At 41.2% G+C, this 27,448-nt stretch overlaps 1 protein-coding gene across 4 annotated transcripts in view; it reads right to left on the bottom strand.

Annotated features, from left to right (window-relative positions):
- Positions 1-27,448, bottom strand: part of itsn1 (intersectin 1 (SH3 domain protein)) — a 47,249-nt gene that overhangs the window by 5,814 nt on the left and 13,987 nt on the right. For 2 of the 4 annotated variants that reach the window (XM_033651438.2, XM_078160950.1), the window contains exons 14-34: positions 27,112-27,261; positions 25,451-25,591; positions 25,117-25,204; positions 24,580-24,719; positions 16,355-16,491; positions 15,928-16,208; positions 14,522-14,685; positions 14,077-14,091; positions 12,382-12,626; positions 11,957-12,131; positions 11,686-11,772; positions 11,412-11,560; positions 10,664-10,743; positions 10,401-10,573; positions 10,242-10,287; positions 9,940-10,061; positions 9,499-9,622; positions 8,989-9,183; positions 1,261-1,382; positions 959-1,065; positions 406-507 (exon numbers count right to left, since the gene is read on the bottom strand). In XM_033651438.2, the coding sequence (XP_033507329.1) occupies positions 406-507; positions 959-1,065; positions 1,261-1,382; positions 8,989-9,183; positions 9,499-9,622; positions 9,940-10,061; positions 10,242-10,287; positions 10,401-10,573; positions 10,664-10,743; positions 11,412-11,560; positions 11,686-11,772; positions 11,957-12,131; positions 12,382-12,626; positions 14,077-14,091; positions 14,522-14,685; positions 15,928-16,208; positions 16,355-16,491; positions 24,580-24,719; positions 25,117-25,204; positions 25,451-25,591; positions 27,112-27,261 (2,843 nt within the window). Of the gene's footprint in view, positions 1-405; positions 508-958; positions 1,066-1,260; positions 1,383-6,639; positions 6,781-8,988; positions 9,184-9,498; positions 9,623-9,939; positions 10,062-10,241; positions 10,288-10,400; positions 10,574-10,663; positions 10,744-11,411; positions 11,561-11,685; positions 11,773-11,956; positions 12,132-12,381; positions 12,627-14,076; positions 14,092-14,521; positions 14,686-15,927; positions 16,209-16,354; positions 16,492-24,579; positions 24,720-25,116; positions 25,205-25,450; positions 25,592-27,111; positions 27,262-27,448 lie in introns of those variants that run through there. The other 2 variants (XM_033651446.2, XM_033651454.2) reach the window with 2 other exon arrangements.

The raw sequence follows: 27,448 nt of genomic DNA, 5'->3' as shown, positions 1-27,448 counted from the left end.
ATTCTAATCAGTTCATCCATGAGTCCAAGTGGACGTTTGTGCCAAATTTCAAGGTGTTCTCGAGATTTCTCATTTCGGTTGGATGGACAACCCGGAAACATAATGCCTCTGGCCGTCGCTGTTGCCGGCACGGAGACATAACTAGACATATGTGCCATATTTGGTAAAGTAAAGTGCAGTGATTGCGTGTCGCCCTCCAACTGTTAACCAGATCTCTCATGGATTCCCATCGTCATCACTTCGTAGCATATCCGACACATCAACGTTCACCCAGTTGGGTAAATGGGCCTCAGACCTTAGAACATTAAACCTCAGAATATAAGTTATCCTCTCCAAACTCGAGCTGTTTAAAGGTAGAACTGACTTCCTGATCGATTAAAGGTGGGGTTTCAAAGCAGATAGTACCTGATGTATGGCTGCATGTGAGGCAGCTGGTTGGTCAGGATGTCACCAATCATCTTCACCGGCATCCGATCGCCTGACATCTTCTTCCTCACCCTTAGAGCCCTGCAGGGGGAGAAGAGAAGGGGGCATGATGAGAGGTTTGGTCTGATGTATTCAACTGTATGGCTGTGATAAACACACCTCGAGAAAAAGTTTGGTTTAAACAGAAGTATAATAAAAGTATTTAACTTGTTTATACAAGAGTTATAAATATTACTTTACATTTTGGAACCAACCCTCATTGACTTTTATGCAAATCTTAAAAACAATACGCCATTCTGTGTCAGGTTGGGCTGTCAGGGAACAAAAACAGCACACAGGTTTATTTTCCAGCATCGTTCCAAGCAGCTGAACTTTGCAAGGCAAATATTATTTTTAGAATCACAATAACTTCAAAGCCGATGACGGCTGACTTGTGCTTTGCAAAGCGTGTCAGATGCAAATGTCTGCCACATGAAACAAAGCGCACTGTGTGCATGAGCGTGTAACAGTGATAGGTGTTGTTTCTCTTTACTTGAGCAGCTTGATGTTGCACATGATGAGCTCCTTCCAGTTGACAAAGATCATGGCCACCTCTTTCTCCGTCAGCAGCTCGCACTCCAACAGAGGTTTGTGGAAGATCTAAACACACATGCAGAAGAGTTACTAGAGAAAAATATCAGTGATGTGTGGCAGAGGAAAGGCTGACAGAACAATCTGGGATGCAAATATTCAGAGGTAAATTTCTTTCCAGACTACCCAACTGGTAAATATTCTGTGCTATATACAGTATATAATATTTATGAACACTGTATGGACATGTATCTCTGTGTTTACCTCTGTGACGAGCTGCAGATCGTTGACGTAGTTCTCCTCGGTGACGATCAGCTCGTGGATGTATCCCTGCCTCTTCCTCTCCATGGGACTCAGCATGTCCAGCAGGTGGAGGTCAGCGCACCCTGAAATACAAACAGCACACACACAGCTGTCAATCAAACATCCTGACACATGGAAGGGGCAAAAACAAAAAAGAAAAAACACATGATAGCAACAACATTACCAACAAAATACATACCTGAGATCAAGTCAAAAGTCTGTCATGTGAGTCTGTGTTGTGCTCTGGGAAACTGTGTGTTTATTTCTGTGATTCACATGTCTAAAGTGTGTGTGTGTGTGTGTGTGTGTGTGTGTGTGTGTGTGTGTGTGTAGAAATTAAAGACAATGTCTATTAAAAATTTATGTGACAGAAATTCTTTATCTTTCAGAAGACTGATTGTTTTAATGTTTACCTAAACAGGGAAGCTTGGCATTTGGGCTTCTGTTATGAATGGTAAACATGTCACTCACAAACAGCTTACTAATTAGGAAGATATTTATGATGGTTTATGACTTCTGTTACCTGAAATTGTTTGAAGCTGAGTGCAAAAAAGGAGAAATAAAGATTGCTCCTGGCTTTTTAAAATTTGCTATAAACTCAAGAGCTGCTGTGGAATCAGTTAATTTCTCATCACAAACAAACTAAGATGTGATCAGGCTCTGCTGCAGTTACATTAATGACTAACTTGCAATATTTAGCTTTTGCAATATTTATATTTTGACTATTTTGACTTTTGCATATACAGTCCATGCACTTGCCAAACAAGTTCACACCACTGATAGAGCGTATTGCACCAGGGAAGCTCTCTGTATTTCACAGTACGCTGATTGTGGTCACTTTGGCGACTTTCCTGTGCAGGTGCACTGAAACTTGGCATTCTGAGAAAGGATGAAGTCAAAAAGACTTCAGGAGAGCCCTCCTGAGGGCGGGGCAGATCGATAGTGTTGTAATTACTCTCACTGCCAGACTGGGAGAACCACAAGTTCCACACTTCAGCTTTAATGATGCTTTTATCCGTTTACTTCTTAACAAGCTGACAGACACACAGCAGCACAGAAGGGTAATGCATTCAGTTAAGAAAATACTATTTGCAATTTTTCTGAATTAATGTGGTTATCTCATTAATTATTGTATCCCTGAATAAACAGGATTATTGTGTCATGAATTCAGAAAAAGGGCAGATTCATTTTTGGGGGCATTTTGCTTTTGTACAGCCATAATATATGTCACCTCATAAAACTGCCTATTTATATTTGATATATTTCAGCCACAAATAACTGCAGAGATACTCCAGAGTTATTGATTAATGCAGCTTCAGGTAAAATGACTCAAAAATAACGAACTCAATATATAAAAATTTAATTGAATTGTATTGTATTTATTGTGTTTAAAAGGATGCTTTCTTTGGTTTAATACAGATATCATGTACATTACAGGTCTGAGTAACTGTGTGTGTGTGTGTGTGTGTGTGTGTGTGACAGAGTAACGAGGCCAGTTGACTCCAGTCTGTCTCAGAGCATTTAATCATCAGGACCAGTCAGATTAACCGCTTCATCAAAATCTCCACCAATAAAACCTCAGGACATTTTTACTCTCAATGCTATGCTAACATTCTGTACATGTCATTCATTCATTCATTCAAGTATCCTTTACTTTCCTTTGTGTATCCGCCTGACCATTCGTGTCCATAACACTGCTCAGTCATGCTTTATTTTCACTCACTCACTCACTCACTCACTGACTCACTCATTCACTCACTCACTCACTCACTGACACTTGAGTGCAGTCTAATTACATTTGGCTGTTAATCCATTTGTCCATTCATCAGAGTTTCTATTTATAATCCATATGAAGCATCAACCATTACCATTCAATAGATTAACTATAGATCATACAGAGCTTTTATTGATTCATTTTTTAAACAAACCCAACCGGACCAGAGCAGTGCTCCAGAGCAGAGTTGAGCAAAGTGTGCGTTCGGTTAAAAATGGTAAAAGACATAAATGTTAAAATCCCAGTTTGTAGCTTAGGCTGCACCATAAATTCACTCTATAAATGCAGAGTATGTGTCGCTTCCACCTGCAGCTCTGCGAGTCCCAAACTTGATTTGAACTTAATGCTAATAGGGACAAAAACTGACTGCAGATGGGTGTTAGCACAAAGTAACAGGCATTGTTATGATAATATCGACCCAGCGGGTGTGGAGCAAAGCTCTGGTCGAGGTGGGTCTTTGTTCTAACCTAAAATACTTTCTCTGACTGTGAGAAGTCTCGACCATCGGTTACCAAATTGACAAAAAAACAGGATCTGTTAAAAACCTGCTCATATTTCTGTCTCCTGAGGACCCAAAACAAACCGAAAATTGGGCCTCAGTTCTATTTAACCGATGGTCTTTAACTCATCATCCAATCAGAGACCTTCACCTCCAATACTGACACACCGAGGAGCCAATGGGATCCAAGCAGGTTAATAATATAATAATAATAACAACTCTATTGCTTGTTGTATAAAAAGTTGCGTAGTTCAATAATCATTTCATTTGTCGTTTGTGTTTCTGAGGGTAAACATTAAAAATCACAATACTGTCATCTGGATAAACAAAAACAAAACAATACAAATCTGATATGGCAACCACTATAACACTAGTCTGTTGCTATGGGAACAAACACAGGGGCGGATATAGTGCTGGGGGAGATGCAAAAGACACACCGGGGATGTACATTACCATGGTAACAGGTGATGTACAGTACTTTAAAGTGAGGCTATGCTGTCTGTCAGTTTTTCTGTCACTGTCCCTCAACACATTCTTGTTAAATCAGTGATATGATGCAGATAAAATATGATATATATCAGGATTCAGAGCAGCGCTGTAAAGCTAATGACATTTAGTGGGAACAAACAGTGCTGAATGTTTGATCGGTGGCACAGGAAGCTGTGGCTACAGAAGCAGAGCTATGTAGTGAAAGTGATGGAGCTAGCTGTGGAAAAAACTCCTGTGCCTCAGTGTAGATGTTTCTAGTGCGAGTTTAAGATTTCACAGGTTTCACTGTCCCTTACCAAACACTTCGTAGGGGTGAAATGATTGTGCATGGTGTGATACAGTAGGTTTTGCAGTGCAGGGGGGAAGCAAACTTAAAAACAGCTTTTTGTTGTGCATGAAGTTTGGTGACAGTGAGCTAAAAGACTTTAAAAGGTGCATCACAGTGTGGGAAATTCAAAGAGGTAAAGCTCAAATGAGTTTGTGAAACTGAGCCACAACTAAAAACAGCTGAGCTATCTAAAGGAACAGTTTGCCATTTTGGGAAATATGCCTAATCGCTTTCTCACTGAGTGAGAGATGAGAAGATCAATAGCACTCTCATGTCTGCGCGTTAAATATGACGTCTTACAAAAAATACACAAGTGAACACATTGGATTTTGTTGGTTTCATCCAGGCACAAACAGAAATGCAAAAAAAAAAGTTAGAGGTGTTTTAAGCACATTTTGAGGCAAGCTGGCCATTTCTAAGTGCTTCTGCTTGTATGCTAAGCTAAGCTAATTGCGAGCTGGCTCTAGCCTTATATTTAACAGACAGATATGAGAGCAGAGCTGCAACAATTAGTTGATGAATCGATTAGTCGAATGACAGAAACTATTTTGATAATCGAATAATTGTTTCAGTAATTTTTTAACATTTGCTGTTTTTTAAAATCTTAAACATGAGAATTTGATGCTTTTCTTTGTCATATGTTATAATAAACTGAATTTTGGATATATGGACTGTTGGTCGGATAAAACACACCATTTGGAAACGCTGCCTGTTTCACTGTTATTTCACATTTTACTGACAAAATGATTAATCTGGAAAATAATGGGAAGATTACACGATTATGTAAATATGAACAGTCTTGATTTTCTCATTCAGCACGCATAAAGAAAGTATATGAGCGTTTCCCAAAATGTAAATATATTCCTTTAACTGGAATGATACAAAGATCTGACGACGGACATGATCGAGTTATCTTTTCTGACAAATCGTTCCACTCCTACATATTTAGTACCAAATCTGTCTGTGTCCATCATCCTGGTCTAACCCTCAACAGTGTGACAGCATCTCATCATCATCATAGCAACAGACAAAACAATAAACATGTAAACAAAAACAACAACAGAACATAAAATGGATCAGTTAAAGTTAATACATTTTCAGAATGTTAAACTACAACGGATAAAAACATTATCACTGTGTGTGTGTGTGTGTGTGCGCAATCTTTTCATACTGTTTCAGGTCATGTGCATACCCCAAACTCTCTGTACCATGTTGCATTTGGTGTGTGAGTGTAATTTGGTTAGCTAGTATGCTAAGCAGTTACAAGCATGGCTTTCCATTTATAGGCCTGAGCTCTACGGGCTGAGTCCCATTCCAGCTGCTCGCTCCCTTCTATGCCTCCTTCCCTAGCAGAGAAAGAGAGCAGAAAGGAAAGGCTAACTGGATAAGCCACAGAAGGGAGCTGCATCCTGGGTTGAAACTTAGCACTCAGCTACTGTGGGACGTGTCTCAAAAACTGCCTCGTTTCCTCTCCTCTCTCATTCCTTCATCTCCTTTTTTTAAGAGGTGGGAAAAAAGAAGAAGGAGAGAAGAAGGAGGAGTCTTTGGCATTGAGGAGAGGAGAGGTGAAGAGAGGAGACTTTGACATTGAGACTTGTCCTCCAGCAGATAGTGGGTCTTTCTGTGAAGCTGTGGGAAGGGAGGGGTTAGTGAGGGGTGTTGGGGTGGAGCCAGTGCTTTTGACTGACAGGTGAATGAAGCTGCTGAACCAATGGGAGCCAAGTTAAATAAAAAAAAAGAAAAATCAGGAAGGAGCGGGATGAGCTGAGCTACAGATTCTAATGACAGAATCTCCCATAAAGCCACAAAATGACCCACTATCCACTGTACCACGCTATGACAGGGCTGTATGCATGGATATATGTTAATGTGTGTGTGGATATGCGTGTGTGTGCATGTGTGTGTGTGTGTGTGTATGTGTACAGTCACTGTGACCCAGTCAAAAACATGTTCATCAGTCCAATCTGGGAGAAAAGAGCTCAATAGTCTCATCTCCTCTCCTTCTCAGCTAAAGACCTCCCAAGTGAAAGAGAAGAAGAAGAAGAAAAGATGGAGAAGAAGAGAAGAAGAAAGTTGGAGAGGAGAGTGACTATTGATCTCCCTCCTGCTGAACACTGCTGTTTGGAGCCAGAGCCTTAGATAAACAGAGTTTGGCCAAGTCCAGTCAGAGCCATGCATAGACAGAGTTCTCGCCACCACTGGGCGTTTTAACGTTACAGTCTGTCTGTTTGTCTGTCTCTCTCTCTCTGGCTTCTATTGGTGGAGAGTCGCCATTTCCGGGTCATGTGACCTCTTGCTGCTGTCCCATTGGTTGAGTGGCCTAGTGGGCGTGGCCTAGTGGGTCTCTTTGAGGGCTTTGAGGAGAGGGGGGTTCTGGGTAATGATATGATCCTAGAGAGAGGACGACAACAACAACATCAACAAAAACAACAAAACAAAACAACAACAACAACAACAACAACAACAACAACAACCAATCAGGTGCTAGGTGGGTGGAGCGTGCAGCAAGACAGAGAGTGTGGAGGTGTGCTCTAACCTAGCATAGAAGTAGAGGATCTAGAGCAAGCAACACAGCAGCAAGCAGCGTGACAGAGCTGCGAAGAATTCATAGTGACCAGACTGTTTACGTCGCCATCTTTGATGCAGCATTTTCACTGCGTCATACAGCACAACTCTACTGAGGTTAACTAGCTCTTTTTTGGCTTTCCATTATTGGATGTTGTAGATACTGCCTGGAACCTGGTATTTCTTTTGGCACCAACTTGGTTGAGGTTCCAGATGAGCTGAGCCCAAAAAACCCAAATCACTTGCGCGACATCCTGCAGAGACCTGCCACTTTTAAATAGCTGAGCTAGCATCGAGCTAGCACTCGACCCAGATGTTAAAAATGGCAGTCAGTCAAAGCTACAGCATACAATTGTTGTGCAGATGTTTCTCTGTTTGGCTGCCGATTTAAGGATTCAGCGAGTGTCACGTTAAAAATTATGCCACGAGTTGCGGTTATGCTGGTCCGGTGTACTGGCTTAAACTGGTTTGATTTTATGCAAACTAGCTGAATTGTTATGTTTTTCATGACAAGTTCTAGCAAAGTTAAAATAAAACCTACATCACTTAGCTGGGCTGACAGCTTCACGCTTCACGTAGGTATACTGGTCTGCTCCAGTGATTGCTTTAACATCAAACCAGATTAATAATATTAAATATTTTATGACTGAGTGATTATTGGTCACTGATGTGGCCCATGGCAGCAAAGGAAATCAAACTCTTAGCATCAAATGCTCTCCACTATTTACATGATGTTTCTATTTACTAATTTTTAATTTGTAGGTTAGTTTTAGTCATCCAACCTGAGATGGTTTGTTGGGACTGGGTGATGTGACTTAAATGAATATCACAATATTTTTCCTTTAGAGATGTGTTTTTAAATGCTAGTTGTTCCTGTACAGTTGCTTAACATTAGAAATTCTGTGTGTGTTAACACATCTTTAGCCACAGCTTTAGTGCTAATGTCTTGTATATATTTTCATTAAACACCATTTTCTCCTGTTTATATTTAGTTCAGGGACTCAGGCTTAGTACTGTCTTTTTGTTTCCCTTGTTTGTTTGTAAGAGACATATTTATGTTTAATATTTTGGACTTTGGTTCACCCTGAACACAAAGCTTCATACTTTGTAGGTAACATAAATATTTATTGTGTTTAGCAATAAATTGCTGGCTATTTTTATTTACTTTTGCTTTCTGATTTAATCCTTAAGTTGCACTCTCACATGCCTGGACTGGGGCGTGACACAAGTCTTACACCAAACTCTTCATACAATTTTAAACAAGAACTGCTCAAACTTTCTTTGGTCATTTTTCCATTATAAAAAGCTTTTAATAGTTAATTTATTAAAACAATGACATGATAACATCCTGTTATCGTGACATGATTCGAATGAAAGTAACTTAACGACGATAGTAACAGTATTTGCACATCTGAAACCTTCTTCTTAACACCTACTCTATTGATTCATCATTTTTAATATTGTACAAAGGCTCATTCTGGCTCAGTAGTGCTAAAAATACCCACAACTTCAATTAGTCAAAACGCCGAGTTCAGTCAAGGTTGACCGCCAGCGTGTCTTTGCTCAGCTCTGGAAACTCTAAGTCTATGGTGGATCATGCTGAAGGGACACATGCAGGGAGAGGGGAAACACTTTTACACTGATGCGCGCAAATATACACACACATGCATGCACATACACACCACACAAACACACACAAACACCACCCAGAGGTGTTGCATGACTGGGAGGTTATCAAAGAGGCCCAAAGGAGTGTCAAGGTGAAAGGTCAAGAGGTCAAACCAAACCAATCCGGGGTCAAACACTGAGAGAGGGACAGCATCTCCACACCTGGCTCTGGGGTGTGTGTGTGTGTGTGTGTGTGTGTGTGTGTGTGTGTGTGTGTGTGTGTGTGAGAGTGAGAGAGAGTGTGAGTAAGTGTGACTGTGTGTGAGTGTTACAGTATTTTGTATTCCCACTGAGATAATGTTAATATGTTGTTTTAGTACACTGTGTATGTTGTGTACGATGATGCGTATGTTTGCGTGTACTCACACTGCGTGCTCGGGTCTGTATCCGTGGTGAGTTTGACGTAGTTGCTGGGAAACAGACCCTCTCTCCCATTGAGCTCTCCCTTCCACCAATCACAGTCGTCCTTGTTGAGCACCGTGATCACCTGACCCTTCAGGAAGGCCAGCTCGTCGTCGTTCTGGGCCACATAGTCGTACATGCCGATCACCTGACACACAGCTTAAGGAACAGAGACAGATAGGACGCAGATTATGTATGTAACCATTTCAGCTTCAAGGTCACATGTGACAGTTACAGAGACAATGTCTTTTTAGCTAATAAAGCTGTCGATCTCATCTCTGTGGTGGAACCAGATGCTGCTACAGATGGAGTGCATCTGTATTTTAAAAGAAGTTTGAGGTGTTATTAACACTGCCAAGTTCAGCTACGTTGTATTTAAGTTTTCTCACTTATTAATCCCTCATTTAGTTTCCCAGCATATTATGGAAAACAGGACTTTAAATGTATTGTGAGTGTATCCATTTGTGAGTGTACCTGTGCTGGCAGGAGCCAGTTTGGGAGGGGTGGGCTCTGTGGGCGTTGTCTTGCTGGTGCTGGGACTGAGCAGCTTCACATAGTTGGCTGGAAACCAACCTATCTGGCGCTTTTTCCCCCGGGCCTGAACCAATCGGAACACAGCATATTATCAGTCATAAAATGCAAACAGAATTTGGATTCCTGGAAGTAAATATGACTTACAATATAAAGGAAAACATATGCCATATAATCCAAGGTCAACCACAATTTAATTATTAGGTATTAACAAAATCCAGATATAAAATTCACTTAGTTAGTCATTTAAAGGAGAACTGACTACCCCCAAAATGTGTAGTGTAATTAAGCTGGATCTGGCAATAGGCACAAGGTTACTGGATTTAATGTAAGGTCAACATGGTGAACATTTCTTTGCATATGTTAGAGTTTAAGCTTGAGTACCTGGAGCTCACCCTCCCACCAGCCCCCGGGATTCTTTTTTCTAATGAGGATGAGCTGTCCTGGAGCTAACGTCAGCTGCTCTGCTCCTGTGGCACTGTAGGGGGCGATCACCTGAGCGATCTCTGATGCAGAGAGAGACAGAAGAAGATGATGTTATTCAGTCAGCCAGGTTCAGTGTCTGATTGCTTTAACTTTGTAATGTGAGTGTTGACATCACATTTCAACTACTAACTTCATCTAAAAATGTATATTTGACAGAATCAAGTTGGTAACATCTGCAAAAAGGGCAACTAAAAGCTCACCTGGTTTCTTTCCCAGACTGCCCGTCTTCCCCGCTGGTCCCAAAGACTGGAGACAGAGTTTAAATAACAACCATTACAAATATTTCCCTTGTTGTGTAAAAACATCAAAGACACACTGGCAGTTCTGGTTTGTCCTCATATTTCTGAGCAAAATCTCACCTCTGAGGCTGAGTCTCGTGGTTTGACATAATTGGAAGGGAAGACTCCAGTCTTGCCTCCGACCATGCCCGTCCACCAGTCCCCTTCTTTCCTGGTCACCATGACGATATCTCCTTGCTGGAAACTCAGGTCACCCTGTTCACTGCTCTCGTAGGTGTACATGGCCACGTACTCTGTGTACATGCATGTAGACACGAGGAGTCAATGACAATTATCCACCTTACTTTTCAAATAATGTATATTTACAGGCTTGCGTATGTTACCTTCTCCAGACTCAGAGGGTTTTGTTGGGGAAGGGGAGGGACGTTTTCCATTGGGTGGACTTTCTGATACTCCAGATTCACTAGAAGAGACAAGGAAAAAATCTTTCTTTGCAATGCTCTTACATAAAAGACCACAAACATAACGATGTATTTAACTGATTTTGAATATTTTAATCATGAGACCATGCATACACCAGACACTCAGTGTTTTTACTTAATGATATCTAATTTAAAAAAGTAGGTCATAAACAGGCGATCAAACATGACTTGACTCGAGTGTTCAAGTCCAGTAAGTCCAGCAGGACCAAAACGTTAGTGTAACTAATAAATTGTGAAGCTGAGCAAGAGCAGTGTACAGGATTTTCTCTCTAAAGACTCAGGTGATGTTTTCCAACGCACCTGCATCTGAGACAGTTGAATGTGTGAGTTTCTCTCTTCAAACAAGTCGCAAACAGTAACATTGAGATTATATGTGTAAACCCTTACACTACACGATCATTTGGGCAGATAATCTGCCTCTAATTAGGAATACCCCCACGATTGTCAGGGGGACGAATCAGATCTAAAATCCTTCCAATCATCCTCTAGTGTCGGACCAGCATTAGAAGTCCTGACTTCAAAAGCCAACCAGCATGTCAAGGCTGAAGGAGAAGAAACATGATCCTGTGTTTTTTAGTTTTGTAAATAATCTCTCAGTCTCAGCAGAATTCATTGAGTCTTTTTGACTTGATGCAACATTTTGACCCACCTAGTGTTTTTGCTGCGTGCTGTGGCACCAGGTGGGGGCGTCATGGTGGCAGAGATGAGCTTGACGTAACTTTTGGGGAACCAGCCTCTCTGTCCGGTCTGCAGTTCACCTAACCACCACATGTCCTGCTGCTCCAACACTGTTATTATCTGTATTGATAACAACAACAGTACTATTAGTTCTATTATGTTTAAAAATTAATGATCCCACCCACAAGGAAGCTGCAGCCTGAGAGTGCAATGTACAGTATTCATATGGGAAATTCCTCATCTACCTCATTTTTGTTAAAGTTGAGGTGGTTGTCCTTCTTCGCTCTCCATGGATACAAGGCCTGAGCCTGCAGACCCTCGACCTTCTCCCCCTGACAAACAGAGAACAGCATTCAGTCAGTTCAAAGGTTCATGTACAAACGCAGTAGCAACTCAATAATCTTAAAGTACGTCGTCAGCAAGTAAACCTACTCTGGTGGGCCCAGTTGTTTGAGAGACATTTATCCAGTTAAGGTCCAGGACTCAACATCTCACAGAGTTTCATTATGTTCGTACCTGTCCTAGCACGGGAGAAGGAGAGGACCCCGTCGTCATGGTCGCAGGTGTGAAGGCAGAGCGTTGTCGGAGCTGTGCTGAGGGAACACTGAGTGAAGGATTTTGACTGGTTGAAGAGGTTGGCCATGCGTCCCATCCTTCGCTGTCTGACTGACTGGCTGTGTTGGAGGGCCAACTAGAAATATACGCCCACAGACAACCCAAATATTAGAGGAGCACTACAGGCATGTGGGCGAAGATTGTGTTTAAAATGGACACACTGAGACTCTAAATGGTGACACTGAAAAAGAGCTGCTAATAAATCAATCAACAGATTTTTCAAATCATTAAATATGTAGTGGGAGACTCTAATTTTCTATCCTTAGACGCACCAGTGAAGCAAAACTGCGTCTGGTTTTGATAAAATTGACATCAGCAGGACTCACTTAGTGCTGAAGTCAGCCCAGTTACTATTGGTGGAGGACGTGGAGGAAGAGGTGTGTCCAGGTGCTGGGGGAGGCGTGGTCATTGGCTGCTGGGCTGAGGTGGGTGTGGCTGAGGCCGTTGCGCGCAGGCTGATCGGTGCTTCGCTGTCGGGTATCCGTTCTGCATAATTGGCTGGAAACCAACCAGTGCGACCCCTGAGCTCTCCTCCCAGCCAGCCGGGTTCACCTGTTTGGGACTCATCCACCTGTGAGAGCAGAGGGGCGGGATTAAGATAACGCTGAAATGTGCAAGCACACACAGGGGCTGTGTTCGAAATCGCATACCAACATACTGCATACTACACACTAAATTATTGATTACATATGCTATTACCAGTAGACTATTTACACTACCATATACTCAAGCACTATGTCTTCTCAGCATCACAGGACTGTGTCGTTCACGACGTTACCTGTCCAAGCTACTGTTTAATTAAAATGTACATGACAAATGTAAATCAACTTGACCTCTTCCATTTAATTCAATATTTTTCAGCATTACAGTAAGGCGATTTTGGTGTTTTTTAAGCTCCTGCACTTTTCTCCTAACTGTAAATTAAGACCACTTGCCACCAATCCTAATTATTTTATCCAGCGCTTTATCATTTAAACTGTAAGCCTCATGTCCGCCATCAGACAATCAAAAGAACCACAGTGCATTGTGAGGCGGTTGAGTATGACACTCATAAATTTTTGCCAATCCAGAACACATCTGGGCATTTCACGCATACATAAAAATTCACAAGCACTGCGGTCAGCTCTGCATACTCAATTTAGCACCATACTTAATATGAATAGTATGTCAGTATGCAATTTCATCCAGACCCGGGCACACTAATCAGTAGGGATGTGTGTGTGTGTGTGTGTGTGTGTGTGTGTGTGTGTTCAGATTCATAACAACAGAGCGATGGTGTAAAAGACAGCAATGGCCACAACAACAGCAGCGGCAGCATCAACTGTTGATTTCCAGGAAGTATAATGACCAAATTAGTGAACAATCAAGTGAGACAAGTGACACATAAACTTGGAAACTTTTGTTCACGGTTTACTTCGTGTTCTGGTTTTTGTTTCTATCATAACAACCAAGTTAAGGACCTCCCTTAATTATCTGTCTCACTCAATAATTCTAAATAACCTCATGATAAAACCTGTGGTTGTCCCCTTCATTACAAATCATAAAGTATTTTTACTTTATTTACATTTGAAGTCCATGATGTTGCTTTCAATTACATTATTTGTAGTAAAACTTGGCGGGTTTACATCCAGTGTGATTTGTATGTAAACCCTGCTCATCTTCTTCATGTGAAGTTTAATTATGGAGACAGTGACAGTTATAAAGACTACATTTTAAGTAGCTTTTATTTACTCAGAGAGGTCTAACTGTAAAGTGCAACGCTGCGTAGCTTTACACTCGGTTAAGCACATTCAGAACTTTTCACATTAACCATGAAAACAAATCAAGCATAACAACATTTACGGACCTGATTAGAATGATTTGGTTAAAAAATACAAATTAAAATAAGCCAACAACATTCATCCACTGGCAAATGAATGATCAATGGAACGACATGAGATGAACCAATGACAGCAAGAGCTCAAATGAAAGCTGGCTTGTGATTGGTGGAGGCACAACACTGGGCGGGGGCAAGAACTTACCCATTCCCCCTTCACCTTCAGTTCGCACAGCAGAGGAGAGAACAAACAGTTAATACGCACACACCACACAGTCTCTCTCACACACACACACACACACACACACACACACACCTCACAGATCACAAAAACAAACTTCAGAGAGGGGACAGTCGAAGAGAAACACACACTCACACACAAAGTAATATATCTGCTCGTACAACACGTATACACATATATTAGTGTATGTGTGTAAATTCTCGGGTTGATGTGTTTCGTATTCCAACTTATTTTAGGTAAACTTGCTGTACACAAATTTCCTTTTGTTAAACTGCCACAGTGGAAACTTAAGACTCTCACGTGACCTCAGTCTGCACCACCGTCCTTCTGTGTTCCCGCGTTTTTGCAGCACGGTGAATGGCTGAAGGATGAAAGTGCATGCGTGCTTCGTTTGTGTGCATATGCATACCATGATTACGTCTCCGGGGGCGATACTGATCTCATCATGGCTGCGAGCATCAAATGGATATAGAGCCCTGTAGTAGACCACCTTCACTGGCTGCTGCTGCTGCTGGTCGAAGCTGCTGACTGGTGCTTTCTGGTCAAACAGACTGGGGACTGGAGCCTTCTCTACTGTAAATCAAAAGAGAGAATCCACCATCACATGTCAGCTGTTGGTCAAACTCCAACACAACATATTCTCAGTGGCGGGGCTGGGCAATATGGAGAAAACCATCCATCCATCCGCCTCCTGTGTTCTGGGATCCCCAGGCCTCCTACCAGTTGGACATGCCTGGAACACCTCTAATAGGAGGCGCCCAGGATGCATCCTGATCGGATGCCCGAATCACCTCAACAGACCCCTTTCGGAGTGAAGGAACAGTGGCTCTACTCCGAGCTCTATCCCGATGTCTGAGCTCCTTACCCTGTCTCTAAGGCAGAGCCCAGCCACACTTCTTTGGAGGAAACTCATTTCAGCCACCTGTATCCGTGATTGTGGAGAAAATCAAACATAAGAATACTTTTATCTTTAAACAAATACCTCAATATTGATATTGCGACGACATTGAGAGGCTTGACTCTCAGTGCTTTTACAAAATATTTACACAATGAGATTTTTTTTAAATAATCGTCCGTAATGTAGATACAATGTGGCAAACTATGAACAGCTTAAACAGTCTATTAAGTTCAGAAACGTACCTCACTTCACTGTACTGCAGCCTTTAAATCCAGGAACAGACAACACTTACAATATTATGATATCCAAAATCTAAGACAATATCTGTAATAATAGTCTTATATTACGATAACGATATACTGTATACTTATACTTCCCTACATGTCAGAGCCAAATATTGACCACACCGACCAGCAAGACCATCTCTGCATCCTCTACACTGGAGAATGGAGGAATTAAACATCAGCTGGACAACCTCTGTGCCCGCATCACTTTCCAACAGGATATTAGATGCTGAAATGTCCTTTGTTTCACCAAAACTTGGCTAAATGCTATATTACCCTACAGTGTCACTTAACCAGGTGAGTCTTTTTCTACATATCAATCTGACAGAAAAGAAGAAAAAAAGGAGAAGGCCTGTGCTTTATGTTGAATAAGTTGGTGTGACAGTAAGAACACTGAAATCCATCCCTTGCCATTTATTGTGTCCCACAGACCCTAAATTCCAGCTTGAACTCTGCTAGAAACTCCAGGACGAAGTGAAGATGCTACTTGGTTCAATAATTTAGCTCCACGTAAAACTGGCCGCTAATAACACCAAACCGACCTACCACAATACACATCACTGCTTTTGGGATCTCATGTTGTCACTTGTGTTCTCTTTTACGCATGCATACATTCTTACAGCTATAACCCACCCGTTGAGGCCCAGGGGTCGGTCGGCTGGCTGAACAGCTTGTTCAGTTTCTCCTGCATGTCCTTCTTGCCTCTCCCCTCATCCTCCTTTTCTTCTGCTATTCCTGCTCCCTTCTTGCCCTCTTCCTCCTCATCCTCCAGCCCTCTCCTCTTCCTGTCCTCCTCTTCCTGAGTCACTCTGTTTAGCCAGGCATGGGGTGCAGAGATGGAGGGGGGGCTGGGAGCGTTGGGGGCAGAGCTCACTGCTTCATCCCTCCAGGCCACGCCCTCCTCTGATGACAACCTGATGAGAGGGAGAGAGGCATATGGATTGAATGATTAACCAAACTTTATTTTTACATTGTAAAGTACCAACAACACTTTATCATATAATACAAAAAATGAGTCATTAACTAATGTAATAACATGGACATAACTCTTCTTTCTTACCTGCTGTCCTGCAGTTCAGCAGACTTCCTCTCAATCGGGGTGTGTATGTGAGGGTGTGTGTGTGTCAGTGTCTGTATGTCTCCTTCCAGCTCCCTCTGTTTCTGCCTCTGCTGCCGACTGTGGATCTCCCTCAGTTCCTGCAAGGCATCATTGGATACAGGAAGGAACAGCGATGAGGAGGAAGTGGGATCAGAGGGCTGGTTGCTACGGGTTACCATCGACAACAAACAAGAACAACAACGGCAGCAGCAGCAGCAGTATTTATTAGTCAGGTGATCAAGGCAAGCTCCGCCCCTTCAACTGTGTCACTGAGGTGAGGAAACATCCCTGCTGGTAACCATGGCAATTAACTGAACCTGAACTCTTTTGACGAGCAGCTTGTTGTTTTTAAACTTGAACTAGGACTCGTAGCTGCTGCTTAACATCCTTACAATCTCTCCAGGAGTGCACTGACCAGTGCAAGAGATCAACAACAGACTGAGACAGGAAACTTTTGACATGTAATGCATGCCTGTCCATCCTGGAAGAGGGTTTTGATATTGATATCTATTTCTTTTTCCTTGTTACAGGGTTGCTGTTGTTTTTTGTTTTGAAAGATGTTTTTCTTTATCCCATTTGACAGTCTAAAGAAAGAGAGTGTTTTGCTCTCTTCAGACTGTAAAGATTTTTTTAAGGCAAAATTGCGATTTTGCTATGATTGAAAATGGTCATGATTTAAACGTTAGGTTTGGTATTTATTAACCTGGATCCTTTCTTCTCATACTTTTGTATCTAAGTGACTAATGGGAACAACAATTTTTGAAACTGTGCTGCAGATGGCAGCAGTGTCACAGGCTGCAATGTAACTACTCGGGGCATGTTTGCACCATCAAAATGCGTCCATTAAAAGTGCCTGATTTTGCCACTGACAGCCTCTGATTGTTATTTTTAATGTCTCAAAACATTATGGAAAGGATTAAGGAACCCTACAGAGATAGGCCTTTATCTTAAAGAGAAAGATCCTTTTATTAAACCAGAAACAGCGCTGAAAACACAACAGTAAAACCCACCAAACTACATCTAAATAAACAGTAATCTTATTATCGTAAAACACACTTTATTTGAAGTCTACTAAAATAAAATAAAACTCAAAAAACCTGTCTTAGGTCATCTTTCCATTGTCCTAACAATCACCAACTATAGTTCAGTTTAAGTAAACCCTTAATTCATCCAGTTTGATGTGAAAATACATGCTAAAATTACTGTTCACTTAAATGGAGTCTGGTGTGTCTGCCAATGGTGATATTGGGTCTATTTCTTGCTAAAAAAAAAAAGATCACACTCTTTGACAAAAAGGTCAACTTGTGTAAGAATCCTTTCCATAATTTGTCAGACACTTGGAATAATAATCTGAGCCTGCCTGTCAGTGGCAAAAACAGGATCACTTTTAGTGGAAGTAAACTGACGGCAGACACATGCCCCAAGGGATTACACTGCGGCCTGTTTTGTCACTGCCAGCTGCAACAGTCTCACTCAATGCTGGACCAGTTTCAGAATTTATTGTTCTGATTAGTCACTTAGACACAAAAAGTGTGGAAAAATAGGGTCCAGGTTGACAAATACGAAACTTACCCTTAAACAGCAAAGCAGCTAGGAAGTGGCATATCAAGTTTTTTTTATGTTAAGGAGATAAAGTACTAGACTCACCTTTCCTTACTGAATTTGGGTCACACAGGAAGGATTTGAGTTAGCCAAAAAGACCAAATTGTCTCATCGACAGGTTTGTCACTGTAATGCTTTGAATGCAACATCCCACCTCACTGCCACCCTATATACCACTGCCTGCAGTTGGTCAACCAAATTGCTAGCTGTGGTATGAATGGACTTCTAGTTCAACAAGCAGCTCCCTTTTTTTCTGCTTACATCTTTATGAGTAACACAGCCCAGGAGAATCATTTGAGTGGGGTGGTGTATATCAGTGCTTCTGCATTTTGTGATTGTGAGGTAAAACATTTGAGAAGACACACTGTTTATCACCTGTTAGACTGCAGCGTCCGGGCAATGAGTGACAAGGAATCAAGGAAAAAATAATCTTTATTCCCATTTACTGTCTCACTGCAATCATTCGCTGCTCCTCTTTCCTGTCTTTCTCTTGTGTGGTCAGTGCAGCATGTGTTTTTCTGTCTAAACAGGATTTCCCCAATATGACTCTTGAGCTGTTCAAGCTGGTGTGGACAGAAGACAAACATCCCAATGACCGCAGCAACTACTTGGCAACAACGATTTGTTGTATGCATGTACCAATCGTGTCTTCTGGGTAACAGATGTAATTGTAAATTCATTATAGCATGTTTAACAGACCAAAGTAAACCCAATATGGCTTTGGGGAATTTGTGGAGATCGAATCATATATAAAACTTATGGAAAGATTTCTTAATGTCAAGTGGGAGACCAGGGGATGTCACTGGGAAGGGGCTTTGTCACTACTGGAGGGTTGGCTCTGACCCGGCCAAAAACACAGGGCTTCGGTCATGGCGGTGGGGCGGAGCTTGCACAAGGCACAGAATGTTTTTGGGTGGTGTTAAGTATAAACAAAAAAAAGGGGGAGGAGTGGAGGGGAGTCAGGGGATGCGGTGGGGCAGCTCTGTGTAGTCATGACAACCAGCTGTGCCATTAGAACACACTCTGTTACTATAACAACACAAGGCAGCTGTCATGTTTCAGCCAAACAACCAACGTGAGGAAACCTTCAGAAACAAGCAACCAGAAAGAAGAGACTGACGGAGGAGTAAAACTACAACTCTGCAGAAAAGAGAGAGAGAGGGGACACCAACTCAATCTGAAACAGGAAGTGGGGGACAAGAGACAACAGAACATGCCTACACACAGACTGCACGCACCCACACACATTCACACAAGTCCAAACAGGCCTACCATACTTAGATTCTAGCGTATTCGCTGATAAATGTTTACTAGCTTCTACTTGTCTGGCTGAAACATCATCTGGTAGCACAGAGGCTGTAGCAGTACATTGAGTGTAGTAATCTAGTAAAGTAGCCTAGCATAGCAACAGCATTAAGTCACCCAATCTAGTACACCTGCTAACCTAGCACGACTGCTAGCTTAGCATCACAACTGCATAGAGAGTTAACTATGGGAGCAAAGTAGTGAGCTAACACCAGCTTGGACGAGGGGATGAGAGAGGGATAGGGAGCAGGGGGTAAAAGAGAATAAGAAGGTGATTCAAGAAAGAGATTAAAAAAGGATGAAGAGACATGGGGAGAAAAAAAAAGAAAAGAGAAAAAGTTGGGAGAGACAAAGAAAGAGGGGCAGGGTGGGAAAGGGAAGGGAAGCTGGGTTGTTGTGTGGACCTTTATAACGTAGTCTAGCCGAGCCAGACACACCCTGATGGCTGACACACACTCCTGTAGCTGTCCCTGCTGCTGGCACTGAAACACACATATACATATATACATACTCACACAGAGCGTCAACCATTCTGAAGACACAGACACACACTCACAGACAGTTAATGTTTACACACTCTGTCCGGTCAAGGTACTGATTGTTGGAAGTGAACTTGTTTTGTTTATGAGCAGGTTCTGAGAAATGTATCTGAGATAGCAACACTGGACACTTTATGTCCTTGTGGTATTAGCCTTTGTTAATGCCATCTCACATATTTACATGTATACACTCTGGAAAATGACATATATGACTGTTAAAATTATCAACTAATATCAGACACAGCACAGACATAACAGCAGTTAGGTTATGCTGGGTAAGTCTACTTGTAAAATGTTGGTCTTGTGCATTCAGCTGCAATTTCATTTTTTTCCATGTCAATTCAACATCTCTAAAAATATCGAAGACCATAGCTCCTACGTGGACATTTGGTAAACGCTTTCAGTATCTCAATTCCTTTCAAACTGCTTTCCAATTACCTGAATACACATTTTAATCCCTGATGTTAGTCTGGTGATTAACTCCCAGTAGAGATTACACAAAAAAGACAGAGCACAATGAGGCTTTGACTCATGCAAGGAGAGGCTCTTGTGAGTCACTGTGATGAGCAATATGCTGTTGCAACTGTTAAGTGTAGCTGGTGTTACGAAAACAGGCTGAAGTTGGAAACAGCACAGCTGTCATCATATTTAGTGTCCTGTGCAATATGCCTGAGCAGATTCTTTCACTGACCCATCTGAACTGGGTAGTAAACAATTATTGAGTTAGTGTTTTTAGATGTTTACTAAATTTTTTGGTTAGTAATGAGGCTGCCATGACTGAATTTACGCCACACTAATAAATTAATATATCAGTATATCTTTCCTTAAATTTATTTTGTCTTTTTTATTTGTATTAACTTTTTTGTCCAGTTTTTCTATCATATATTTTATTGAGGTTGTATTGTCATGTCATCATAATGCTGTGTGTATTATGTATAGTATTTGCCTGTACTACATAAATAAAAGAAAAATATAATAACTTTAAATCTGTAAAAAAAACTAATCTGGAAGATAAATATCTCTGCCATTAAAAAAATCAAAAAAGTATTTTCCGCTTTACCATTAATATTTCCTTCCGTTCTGTTTTCACTGAGTCACAAATGCTGAGTTTTGCCAACAGCGCATTGATTTGCTCTGGATTTGTGGATTTTATTGAGTGCATCCTTGTCAGAGATGTTTAAGACTCTGACTTGTGAGGTTAGAAAAAAAACAGCACACCAGAATCAGTACATGAGTATGTGAGTGCTTTTCAGTAGTCAAACCATTCGTAGCTCAATGATTTACAGTCAAGCTTCAACTGGCTGAAATACATCCAGCTGCCTGGCGGGGGCATCACAGTGCACAAACAGGAAATGTCTGCACAAACCAGGCATTTTAAAGGTCTGGTTTGCAGGTGTTAAAAATGGCAAAGCCTTCTACAGTAACTAGAATTCCTGAAGCTTGCAAGTTAGTGAGGCTGTACTACCTTTTACTTGTTTCTCAAATAGTCTGCCAAATTAGCCTATGCCTCAGGTCTGCCATAAGAGGCAGTGTGTTCATCATATGATTTGGTATCATTTTGTATTAGAGTATATCCCCGCTGCAGTACCACCCCAGTCCAGCAGCGGCAGTGTGCTCTACCTGTCTCCCTCTCTGTTCCTCCTGAAGCTGGCGTCGCAGGGCTTCTATCCTGGCACAGTGGTTGGCATAGAACTCACACAGAGACTGGCATGGGCAAGGGAGCAAAAGGCCAGTGTAGGAGATAAATAAAGGAGTAGAAAATATACAAGGAAGGGTTTATTATGTGGATTGAACAAAGAATATGATAAGATGAAAATGAAGGCAAAAGGTCAAGAAATACAGGATGAAGAAGCAGGAGGGAGACACAGATGAGGAGGACAGCAAGTATTGGAGATGAAGAGCGCCAGCGGGTATAGAGGACAGAGGAGGCACAGCAGTGTGACGAGAAAAGATTTTGGGGAGAGGAAGTGGTGTAGAAAGGAAGGTGGACGGCAGTATAGTCAAACATTGTTCACATCTCAGTGGTCGTAGGCTCTGTTTTTCAAAGAATCACACCACTGAGACATGGCTGCATCTGGAGAAAACTGGTATCCAACACTGCTGGTTTTGTTTGTTGCTCAAAAGGCTTTTCACCACGTTCTCTAATCACTGTGTTATGTTGACTAAACTGAATAAGACTGAGAACCAACTTCATTAGATTAGCTAATAGAAAATCTATTTATTGTGGTCTGTGTTGTCTCTGCTTTCCTCCCTTCCCCCTCTTCCTTCGCACTCTCCTCCTTGCTGGAACAGACCACAGGACTAATTCTCCTCTCTCTGACCAGACTCAGTATTCTGGGGAAAGAACAGGGACAAAAGGTGGTCTAGGAAACATAAACAGACTGCAGTGCCCCAACCCTTAAAGGAATAAAATCCCTCCATCTCCCTCTCTCAGTAGTAGATTTTTGGTGAAAGCTACAAGAAGCAGCTGTCTGGGAAACCGCTCAGTGTTCCTGTGCACAGCTAGCTCTCTCCAAAAACACGGCAATCCACATTAATACACACAATAAAACACCATACAAACACAGATACTGCAGTCAGATATAAACATGAAAACACTTCAGTAAACATAAACATTGTGATTATTTTAAACTCGCATGAGAATGGGGTTATGAGGGACGGGACAGGACATGGTTTAAAGCTACAGTCATAACACCAATCCAATATTTCATTTAGCAGAACAATTACTGGGTTAGCAAGCTAGTTAATTTATTAATTGGCTGTTAAATTGAATAGATTTATTTTAATAAAGGATACAGGAATGCATCAGACATAACAGCAAATAAGTATTATGAAAATGATTAGCACATGCCACAACTTCATTTTCATGCCTAAGAACAAACTAAAAACTCAGCATGTGTGCATCAAACTGAGGCACAGTGTGTTGGATATTGTGGTACACTGGATTTTTTGTACGTTGTGTTCATTTGAAAATTTAAGTCAAGGCCCTACAACAGATTCCAGAGAGAATAAAAACATGACACTTCCATGTGTCCTTCACTTATGCCTCATTTCCACTGCACGACTCGACTCATTTTTGGTATCGGGAGCCAGTTGCACCAACAGGGCAGTCTTAGGCCAAGTCAGCCGTAACTTGCCATCCTAAGTCGGACCTAATAGAAAAGTGTGCTGCAAATGTCAGTTATCAAGCTATATATCTAGGTGATTAGTTGGTCAGCTGCAGCACATTAAGCAGCATTTAAACTTACCTGAAAATGCCACTTTGGTCTGTTCAGATGCTGGTGTGGTCCTTACTCTTTATTACCACTGGTAACAACACACTGTCAGTCCATGAGTTATAAGCTACGGCCAAGTTTGTGTACTTTTTCCTCTCCTTTCATATGATCTGTGGAGCTCCACCCACCAGCTGCTGTGAGTCAAACACAGACATGCCTGTCCTGTGGAGCTTTATTCATCACTGCATATTAACATCCTTGAAATTTTATTTTATCTTTCTCTGATACTCCATCATTATGTTGCTGGAAATGATAAATGATGAACTGCACATTAGCAAGACAGCGAGAAATTGTTAACAATGTATCCTAGCAACACATGCCCTGCTAGCCAACAGCCACAGAGGCATAGACATTCATATGAGCATGCATCGCTAAGACTGGGTGTAGTTAAGACTAGGCTGAAGTTTGGTGAAGTCAATTCTGAAGACTGGTCTGAACACAGACATACTTGGCAGTTAAAATCAGGCTCAGTAAAGACCAGTTGGTGCAACCCGCTCCAAACTCTTTATTTTGTTTTCAAGTCTCGGCAGACTGCCTAAGTGACGCCGCATGAAACTGCTGCGACATTACCTTTAATGCAACACTTGCTGGATCCTTTCACCAGCAAACAGAGGGATGTCTGCACTCTGTCTGTTGTACAGTGTAGGGTTTATAGTGTATTCAGTATACAGCGTAGTGTTAGCGGTTGCCACTTTTTAAAATCTGGGTCAAATAAATGAAAAACTTGCAGTCACTATTATGGTGGCTACTTAAAAATGGTGGGTTTGAGCAGGATGTCCATTATGACGAGTGACTATTCTCTCTGACCAATCAGTGGTCTGCAGTGTTTTAACTCCACCTTCTAGTCGGCTCAGCTTGTTTGGCACCGTGACTGGGGTGACACACACACAAAAAAAGAAAAGGTACGCACATCAACTTTTGCCAATGGAAAACGAAAAAAAAAAGGGAGTCTAGTTGAGTAGAGCTGTGTCGTACCATGCAGTGGAAATCGGCATTGGGATCTATTTTCACAAGACTTGGATGAAACACACTTTAATGAAAATACCAGGAGCGCACTTGCAAAGAATGCTTGGTCAGACCACGTTTCACTTTGAGCTTTCCTTCAGATAAAAACAATCAGTACAAATAAGAGAGCGAAAAAGAAAGAGTAGGCACATTTTTTACTCTTAAACCTAACCTTAATCTTGTTCTAAATATATATTATTATTATATATACTATTAAATTCAAGTTTTTCCTGCCCCTTTTTTATTTATTTAAACACTTAGAGTGCTGTGTCACGACAGCTTGTATTTGTCCCTAGTAACTAACATCAGTCAACAGCATGAAGCTGTTCTCTGTTAAGTGTGTTGACATTTTAATGAGGGCAATAATTTAGTTACCGGGAGTTGACAAAGTATTTACCTTTATATACCAATACCATTCCTGTGTGTGCTGTTTTAATGTGTTAATTAAGAAGCTGTGTACCTTCAGCTGGGTGTTGAAAGCGTCTATTTCCAGAAGTTTGGCCCTCGTCTCTCTCTCCACAGCATCTAGCTGTTCTCTGAGCTGCTGTCTGCTGGTCTCCTTTTGCTCCACAGCCTTCTGCAGGGACGACAGGCTGTCACCTAAATACACACAGAGAGGTTTGGTTAATTAGTCACAGACAAACTCACATTTATTTATAAGCTCAAGTACATTGTGGTAATCAGAATGCCACGAGTGTCCAGTATACGTCACAGGTGTATCTCAAAATTCTGAACTTATAAAGGGCTAAGAGAAACATTACCACTTTTAAATTGTTCCAACAACTTGTCAGAGAGAAGGTACATCAAGAAACTTTCCCACTTTACATGAAACTCAGCATTGTTGTTGTGGAAACAAGGGTCAAACTTGCACAACCTAAAACATGATGTAACTCAACTGTATCCATACATCCAATCAAGAACACTCTCTAACATCATGGCGAGAATATGCAAATATAACATATACACATTTAAATGAGTGTTTAGTTAATGTACTCACGATGTAGACTGTTCTGTTGAACCTGTTTCAGCTGGTCATTGAGACTTTGTTTATCAGGAATTAGCCTCCCCAACCACTGCTGCGAGTCCTGCACACAAATATGAAGTCACAGCAAGAAAAAACAACAGAAAAATAGTTATCACATAAGTTATTTACAACAGTTTTCACTCCATACAGGTTTATTAAAAAACCCAGATCAGAATTGTACTACATGAACAAATTCTACAGTTTCTAAAAATTTGTTTTATCAATGGCTCCTGTGACTTAATGAATGGAAGCATTTTGTGTTTGTTTTTCTTTTGTTGTGCTGATGGTTAACATTCATTTAGAGTACCTGCAGCTGCTGTTGTAGCAGGGTGATTTCAGCAATGCGTGTTTCTCTTGTCTGGTTGGTCTGCTCCACTTCTCTCCGCTGAGCTGACAGACGAAACCGAACATCCTTCAGTTTGCCCTCCAACTGCGTCTTCTTATCATTCTACAGGATGGGAAAATAGAGATAGAAAGGAATGCACTATTAAATTTCTGCTGATATGCAAAGCACTCTTTCTTCCTCAGAAAAGGTGTTAAAGTTGCTACGTTTTCTGGCTTCAGGCAACCATCTGCGTCATTGTTTCGTAAACTGAAAATTTTATCTGTATTGAACATCAGCAGAATGCAAATTTGTTTTAAAAAGGCCATCCACAAGATTAAAAGCTTGCCTACATGTTTCTGGCAATATTGTCAGTTGAACCCAGATCTTTACTTTTAACAGATCATACAGTCCAGTCACCTTCACTTTCCCCTTGTTAAAACCCACCTCATTCAATTTTTCATAAAATATATGTAAAGATCATATAATGTGGAACAATGTTAATCAGCTCCCCCAGTCAGTCATCGTGTTAAAAAACATCTAAAAAACAACTTTTAGATAAACCTTGAACTGGCATTTAGTTACTTCTTATCTGTTTGATATATTTGTTACAGTCAAAGTAGGAGAGCTAATTACTGTCTTTTATGGGAAACACATTTTGACAGAGGAATAGATGGATGTAAACTGGACCCTTGAGCTTCCTTTCACTATCTACCCAAACCCATTGTAGCAGATATTATTGTACGTTTCACAAAAAACTAACAATGTGAGCCACTGCCAGTTAGCCTACAAGCTAACAAGCTAATAAACATCAAAAGGCTAACTACACTAACCATTTGGATGAATCTACTGGTCGCCCTCACCTGAGTCTGGCTCTGACTGAGGCTCAAACAAATGAATAATCTCCAATCTTTCCTCTAATGGCAGCCATCTTGATACACACTACTCTTTCACTGTTCAACCTTACACTAGCAGCGCTAGAGACGCCAAAAGAGAAAGTGATGGAGAAAGAATAGATTTGCTTCCAGTTTTTTCCTTGCTATTATGTGGGAAAACCATGTTAAACAAATATTTGTCTCAGTATAAGTATTACATATCTAAAAACGTGTCTGAAAGGGGACTTAAAGTTTATTTTATTTGAATGTCTTCATCACAGCTGGGGAGACCTGTGATAACCCTTTCAGACCTTTGGCCTCCCTTGAGTATTCTGTTATTATTTATATTGTTTTGTTAGTGTTTTTCTATGTGCTATAATATAAATCAAATAAATTAGGTTACAGAAAGAACTTTTGATAACTGTTCTGTTCTTCCTGTTGGTTTTAGTAGTTGCTTTTGGCTTGTCTTTAAAGAAAAGTTTAAGCCTGCCATTGTCACACAAACAGACTCTGACTGATGTGGCAGTCCAAAGAGTAACTCTCTGCAACTAGTACTGTCTGTCAGCTCAGTTAGATCACTGTGGTCCTGTCTATATTGTACAGACTGTACAGAGAGACTTTGAGTGTTAATAATTGCCATGCAGTACAGCACGTTGTCAGCTGTCCAAAATGTGACTTCCTTTGATTGACAAGCAGTATTCTCTCTTGTCTACTCTGTGTGTACTGTATGTTTGATTATGTGACTAGGTGTGGGTGCATTTGTTTGATTACCAAAGCCTCCAGTTCAAACTCCAGGGTCTTCTTCCTGGCTTTGAGCAGCACTATACTCTCCTGCTCTCTGTTTCTTTGAGTCAGAAGCTCCTGGCGACGTTGACGCTCCCACTCCAGCTGACGCTGACGCTCTAATTCTCGCTTAGCAGCCTGGACAGACAAAGACACACAAAGCAAAAAGTTTATTTTCCCAACTAAATATTACAGCTCACAGAACAAGACTACACAAGATTGGATATTATGTCGCATCAAATTATATTCATATATAACACTTCATTATACACAACAAGCCATCTGGTGTAGGAGTGTGAATGAGGTTCTTTACTGTAGAAGCTGA

The sequence above is a fragment of the Epinephelus lanceolatus genome, chromosome 17 (assembly GCF_041903045.1).
Source record: "Epinephelus lanceolatus isolate andai-2023 chromosome 17, ASM4190304v1, whole genome shotgun sequence".
Classification (NCBI taxonomy): domain Eukaryota; kingdom Metazoa; phylum Chordata; class Actinopteri; order Perciformes; family Serranidae; genus Epinephelus; species Epinephelus lanceolatus.
The sequence above is the reverse complement of the archived record's forward strand: the minus strand, read 5'-3'. Positions and strand labels throughout refer to the sequence as shown.